The 7452-nt window shown below is 45.5% G+C and overlaps 1 protein-coding gene across 1 annotated transcript in view; it reads right to left on the reverse strand.

Annotated features, from left to right (window-relative positions):
* The window catches only part of LOC135911547 (saccharopine dehydrogenase-like oxidoreductase), a 420598-nt gene extending 420223 nt beyond the window's left edge, over positions 1 to 375 (reverse strand). Inside the window, exon 1 of the mRNA XM_065443875.1 lies at positions 185 to 375. Coding sequence (XP_065299947.1) covers positions 185 to 275 — 91 coding nt within the window. The 5' untranslated portion in view covers positions 276 to 375. The remainder of the gene's footprint in view (positions 1 to 184) is intronic.
* Positions 376 to 7452: the final 7077 nt, after the last annotated feature.

The raw sequence follows: 7452 nt of genomic DNA on the forward strand, positions 1-7452 counted from the left end.
TTATTGTAAATATACTGTAAATATATGTCTGACTGTTTTTTACCACGTAAAAATATGATTAAAAATGTCTTGCGCACTTTCATATATTCGGCCTTGTTCACTAATGCTGGTCGTACATAGTTTAGTTGCACTACTAATAGCAAAAGTCGTTCGTAAGCGTTTTGAACAAGGGATCAGTGCTCACCCACAACAGCGAATCGTCTTCCGTGGAAAAGACTTGCCACGCTCGCGTGCCTGTCGCCGTACGCGTAGATTTCAATAACGTCCAAACACATGGTCCTCGGTGAAACGAAGCGGATTTGGTGCACAACTCAGGTTAGAATCCTGTCGTTGACTGCGCCAAATTTGTAATAAAACTGAGATATGCCAGTATGACAAGGTAGCCATCCTTGTTTATTGTCACTTCTCCTTCTTCTCCCCCCACCCCAGCCTTTCCTCTTCGTCTTCTACCTTACAAGAAATATTTGGATTTATTCTAGCATAGAGTACAAACAAAATAATTCCACTATTTAATAAACAGGGAGCTAGCTACAATTTTCGACAATGTAAGAACTTTTCCCTTAGGTGAAATCTTGCAAAACTTGTTAAAATCATTTTGTATAAACATATGATGAATCGTGTATCTGAAAATGCGTTGCTGAGACCAAGTCAAAAAGGCTTCCTGCTTGGCCTCTCCATTTGGTGCGGGCATGTAGACTTAGAAAGACCTATCTGATTTGCTCGGCAAAGGAAAGAATATAGTATATTAGCGACTCCGGGCATTGCGAAAGCTCACGATAGCGCCGAGTGCCTACTACTCTTGGACAGATTACAGGCCTACAGTTTTACTAGATATATGACGGTGCGGTTTCTTGAATTTCCAAGAAATAGAGAATTTTATAGTTGTCAATACGGCGTTTCAACGACGGAGTTCAAGCCGACAAGAGGGGTGCCCCAGGGAGCTGTTCTTATCCTTTCATATTTACACTGTTGATGAGTTCAGTTACGCGTTCAGTTCCTCTGTGTCTGTACAGACGACATCGCAGGGAATCCATCATCCGCTTGAATGTGGCTGGGGCATCACGCAGACTAAAAGGCATGGCATTGAAGTAGTAAAGCCAATCAGCCGCTATAAAAGCTGTTTTCTCTCGGTAAATCGGGTTCACAGCAATATGCCAATATCCATATCTAAGGTCGACAGAAGAGAAGTAAACGGCACCATACAGAGGTTTACGTCAATCAAGGACATCATAAATTCGCATTAACGGGTGCGCGTCATTCTTCGTAATCTTGTTGAGGTGGTGACATACCACATAAAAGTGCCGTGATTCATCCTCATTTTTTAACTGAAAACAACAGGGGGACGCGTAGGGATTGGAGGATGGCTTGAAAATGTCCTTCGCAAGCATCTTGCTGACTTCTTCCTGGATGTCGCTTCGCTCAGACGCAGTAGCTCGATAGGGCACAAGAGTACGACATCGCCTGCGTATATGCGATGCACGACAATGGACGCCTGGCCCAAATACTTATTAAGGCTTATACGACTCGAGAATACGCCGAACGGTTTCAGTCTGCTCAGACGGAAGGTCATTGGCTATCATGCTGCCAATTTCGCGGCTGCCACAAGTTGTCAGCATCAGAGTGCCCATGTATCATCATCAGGACATGCATCATCTAGTTGAAAATTCTCTGGCTGAATGTCTTGCAGGGAGCAATGGTGGGCATGGAAAGCCACTGTGGGCGTACTTGCCTGATAAAGCCAAAATTTGCAAATGGAAGGCAGGCTCTCTTAGCCGTAATGCTCAGGACCGTGTAGGGTGCATCTACACCATGCGTGAGTAAGACGTCAGTAAGGTGCATCAGGTAGTAATTACCATCAGGAAGAGCTGGCGAACATGATAATTTGATTAGTAAAACAATGAAATAAAACTTAGACGTTCATGATCGTATTGCGCCTATATAGTGTTACACTGACGGAAGAACTAATGGACGAACATAAAGGACAGGTTGTATTGTATCTGAATTGTAGTTGCTGAATTGACAGAAACCTTATACCTTCATAATGATGTAGTTATTATTGTTAACTAGATTAAGGTGGTGTAAGGTACATTTTCAGAGACACTCTCGTGGAAGAAGCAAGTGCAAACTATCTGCAACGAATTAGATTGCGTAACTGCGCTGATTAATAAAAACTGTCAAATGTTACCAGTACAAGTTAAAGGGAAGCTGAAAGGTTTTCCAGAAAGAAATGAGTGAAGAGCGGTACGCCGTGGTTTTCAACCCTCTCACTTCGAATATTGCATTGAAATTGAGTGAAAGAAAGCGCAAACATATTTTATTTCGACGAAAAGTGCAGCAGCAGACACGCCCAGCTCGCGCGCCTCATTTCCGCCTGTGATTGGTCGGGCGCCTCGTGACGTCAACAATGGTTCGGCTTGCAGATGACGAGTGAACGCGACAGCCATCGCCTCGCTGGCAGCGCTGTCGCTGTCGCGTGCAAGATCACTTGTAAGGGGTTTATACTTGTACATACTACACGTACGTACATACTTGTACATACTACATGTACGAGCCGACTGCGAAGAGCCGGCCTCTCCAAGAAGCAAAAAATGCTGGTGCAAGCACTGCTTTCGACGCGAACGAAGGCGAAGTGTTAGTATCTCCTTGTGTTGGAAATATTCTTTGGCGATTATGTTTTTTGCTAAGCTGCATTCAGCATTCCAGTGAGTACGTTTCCGGGCAAACAACTGTAGTGTTATGTTCCTGCATGCCTCCACGTAGAACGTAAGCGGTGATGCGATCTTCAGCATTTGTGCGCTGCCCCAAAGCTGTCGGCAATCTACACAGACGGTTTAAACGCGGGAAAAGTTTACCGGCTGTTGTAGCACGCGTAGTATAGAACCTTCATCAGCGCGCCATCCGCACGCTACTCGTAACCGGCGAATTCCGTCGGCTACGTGAGATGGTCGGTTTCTTATGTGTGCGAGAGAAGGGGGAGTGCAGCATCTTGGCGTGAGCAGGCTTTCCAACACATGCAAACTTTACGCTTGCACTGCGGTATGGTAGCTGCATACAGGCTGTTTCACAACACACGTGCGGATAGAAAATCCGCGGCGCTTGGCGATGAAACCTGCGTCAAGGGTCAATTTTTTTTAGGAGAACCCAAAACACGCATTATTGATAAACTCCGGTAGTAATCGTCACGGAAGTGGTTAGAGCGCAACACTTGTTCTTGAGTGCTTGAAGTTGTTTCGCTTCACAGCAGCCTTCCACTTAGCTGAAAGCTTCTTGTCTTGCAGGAACTAATGGAACATCGGAACATCGTCGCGGCCGCTGGTGTTCGTGCAAGCGTAGGCTGCACAGAACGCCGGCATGATCGACCTACAAGTTCAATTGATGCTGCGCACGTCAACTACCACTCCTATATACACACAAATAAAGGAATGTATGGTCGATCGAAGCAGATTAGGACGGCACGAACGCAGAAATAGGCCCGGTCAGGCACGGTCGCGGAGACTGCGAAGGAGCGGAACACCAGTGTTGACGTCACTAAGCCGCGGTTTCCGGTCTCCGCTCGCATCGTCAGCGTCAGCAGCAGCGCGCGGCGCTCGACGGGGGGCGGTGCTACAGCGCAATTTTAACTGACGATTGCGTCGCTCCTAAGTGAAAAATCCCCCACAAAATTTTACCTTCATGGTTTATAAGGTTCCCGCATCCGTATATGAGCGTCTTATTGAATTCGACAGACTCTTCAGCTTCCCTTTAAACGTTTCATTTACCATAGAATAACTTTGTCAACGCTAAAATATTACCGCCTTGTGTGGCTGTGCATCATTAGTAGCATTAAGAAACTCAGTCTTAGTCAAAAGCGCGCAGTTCGTGCAATTGCTAACGTTTGACATGCTACTCTAACGTCTCCTTACTTTAACGCATTTAACATACTAAAAATGTAATTTATCTACGAATTCAGTCTTTCCTGTGCTTACCGTTTCTAGAATGAAACTAACAACACTTACCTGATCGGTTCCTTTCCTTCGGCAAAGCGACACTATCTATAGAACACAAGAATTCAGGATCCTTGGCTCCAGCGCTTATGCCGCACAAATTACGGCAATCATTCGCTATAATTCCAACCAGCTGGGCTCTTAAACAAATATGCCAAACATAGCATAATCTCTGGGACTGCATCCACGCGCACGTTTTATTTGTTCTTATAAGGCCAAGATATGACTTAGCTCACATACCCATCAAGCCGTTTGCCGGCTGCTACTTGCTTAGTTTCAGCAACACTGCGTATTATTTATTCCAGCAGCCGCAGAACGCTGTCCATTGTATTTGTAGTCCATGTATTGGTCAACGACTGTCTTATTCCTTTTTTCTCGAAGGCGGTCTTTTCTTGAGTTCTGGTGCCACTAACTTCTTACTTCTAGATCTCTATTCTTTCAGAATTCTTAGGTTATATTAATTTTACAGGTGAGACCAAATGGCAAACTGTTACGTTGCCTCTTTCAGTTTTAGATTGCACCTGCTCGATGCGACACTGATTCTTCAACCTCATATATTGTGAGCTGTTTTTTTCTTGTTTCCTTATTGATTACATGTTTGTTCGTTTTTATTTTACAGCATTGTAATTCGTTTTGATCCTGTGTTTGAGAAGTTTCCACGTTATATGAAAATTAAAACCCATTCTGCTCTTTGTTTAGGTAATTATAGGTTGTTTAAGTATATTATAATTAGTTATAGTATTTATTATTATTATTTATTATATTTATATTTATAGGTTATAAGTTATTTATATAGGAACATGCAGCGGTGGTCTAGAGGTAGTGCATCCACCTCGCGTGCAAGAGGACCATGGTTCGGATCCCGGTGCCGCGCAATTTTCCACCGGACTAAAAAAAATAATCCGCGAGTTGATAAAATTGCATAAACAGACCTGAAGTACGGCCTGATCCCGGCGACCAGAACCGGTAAAGCACTCCCTCACCAGAGCAGGATTGGCCACCCTGGTGCCACAACTTCCTATATGAATACAACAATCAAACACCGGCCCTCCGCCCCACTGCTGCGAAGCAACTGACCACGGTGGCGGTCAGACCTGTGACGCAGCAGAGGGTGCTAAGAATCTCTGGACCCGGACAGGCCGCCATTGGATTCTGAACCTGGCAACGTCTAACGCTACAACGTTATCTAGTGAGGCCAGTCTAGCAGTGCTATTGGAGGAACTAGAGGGCAGTAAATCGGATATAATAGGGCTCAGTGAAGTTAGGAGGACAAACTAAGCGTATACAGTGCTAAAAAGCCGGCACGTCCTGTGCTACCGGGGCTTAGCGGATAGTGAACTAGGAGTCGGATTCCTGATTAATAAGAATATAGCTGGTAACATACAGGAACTCTACAGCATTAACGAGACTGTGGCAGGTCTTGTTGTGAAACTTAATAAAAAGTACAAATTGAAGGTCGTACAGGTCTACGCCCCTGCATGCAGTCATGATGACCAGGAAGTCCAAAGCTTCTATGAAGACGGGGAATCGGTGATGGGTAAAGCCAAACAAAATACACTATACTGATGGGCGACTTCAATGCCAAGGTAGACAAGAAGCAGGCTGGAGACAAGTCAGTGGGGGAATATGGCATAGACACTAGGAATAGCAGGGGATAAGGTATTAGTAGAGTTTGCGGAACAAAATAATATGCGGGTAATGAGTACCTTCTTCCGCAAGCGGGATAGCCGAAAGTGGACGTGGAGGAGCCCGAACGGCGAGACTAGAAATGAAATAGACCTCATACTCTGCGCTAACCCTGGCATCATACAAGATGTGGACGTGCTCGGCAAGGTGCGCTGCAGTGACCACAGGATGGTAAGAACTCGAATTAGCCTAGATCTAAGGAGGGAACCGAAGAAACTGGTACCTAGGCCGATCAATGAGTTAGCGGTAAGAGGGAAAATAGAGGAATTCCAGATCAAGCTACAGAACAGGTATTCGGCTTTAACTCAGGAAGAGGACCATAGTGTTAAAACAATGAACGAGAATCTTATGGGCATCATTAAGGAGTGTGCAATAGAAGTCGGTGGTAACTCCGTTAGGCAGGATACCAGTAAGGTATCGCAGGAGATAAAAGATCAGATCAAGAAACGCCAATGTATGAAAGCCTCTAACCCTCAACTAGAATGGAACTGGCAGAACTTTCCAAGTTAATCAGCAAGCGTAAGACAGGTGACATAAGGAAGTATACTATGGATAGAATTGAACATGCTCTCAGGAACGGAGGAAGCCTAAAAGCAGTGAAGAAGAAACTAGGAATTGGCTAGAATCAGATGTATGCGTTAAAGCTCAAAGCCGGCAATATCATTACTAATATAGATGAGATAGTTCAAGTGGCTGAGGAGTTCCATAGAGATTTATACAGTACCTGTGACACCCAAGAAGATAACGGAAGAGAGAATAGTCTAGAGGAATTGGAAATCCCACAAGTACCGCCGGAAGAAGTAAAGAAAGCCTTGGGAGATATGCAAAGGGGGAAGGCAGCTGGGGAGGATCAGGTAACAGCAGATTTGTTGAAACATGGTGGGCAGATTGTTCTAGAAAAACTGGCCACCCTGTATACGCAATGCCTTATGACTTCGAGCGTGCCGTAATCTTAAAAGAACGCTAACATAATCCTAATCCACAAGAAAGGAGATGCGAAAGACTTGAAAAATTATAGACCGATCAGCTGACTGTCCGTTGCCGACAAAGTATTTACTAAGGTAATCGCATATAGAATCAGGAACAACTTAGACTTCTGTCAACCAAAGGACCAGGCAGGATTCCGTAAAGGCTACTAAACAATAGACCATATTCACACAACCAATCAGGTGATAGACAAATGTGCGGAATATAACCAGCCCTTATATGTTGCCACATCCTATGTGGTCGCCGCGGGTATGTGCCAGGTGATGAGAACGACGCTGAAGTAGCGCGCGAGTGGAAGAACAGCCTAGTAGAAGACGGGAAAGCCGGCGTAGAAGACGTATAGAAGCACTTTATCAGAGCAGTCAACGCGACATCGTTGTCTTGCCTTGTCTCAAGGCCACAAGACAAGACAAGACAACGATGTCGCGTTGACTGCACTGATAAAGTGCTTCTATACGTCCTCTACGCCGGCTTTCCCGTCTTATACTAGGCTGCGACAATGGTGGAGGTGCTGGGAGGGATTGCCTCATGCTCGGCACCCCTTCGCGGAGCCATACCTCGAAAACGGCATCACCTCTGTTCATCGAAACTCCTGCTCACCGGTACAGTCGCCGCCTGCTAGGCCTGACGCCCGAGTTCAACCCTTTGCAGGACCCTACTGGAACGCGTCTACCTACTTCCGCCATGGCTACTGCAACTCCATCGCAGGTGACGCTGTGGAATCCTAAGATACCGGAAAGTTTCCATGGCGACGCTTTTGAAGATGTCCAAGATTGGCTGGACCAATTTGAGCGTG

The sequence above is a fragment of the Dermacentor albipictus genome, chromosome 7 (assembly GCF_038994185.2).
Source record: "Dermacentor albipictus isolate Rhodes 1998 colony chromosome 7, USDA_Dalb.pri_finalv2, whole genome shotgun sequence".
Taxonomy (NCBI): Eukaryota; Metazoa; Arthropoda; class Arachnida; order Ixodida; family Ixodidae; genus Dermacentor; species Dermacentor albipictus.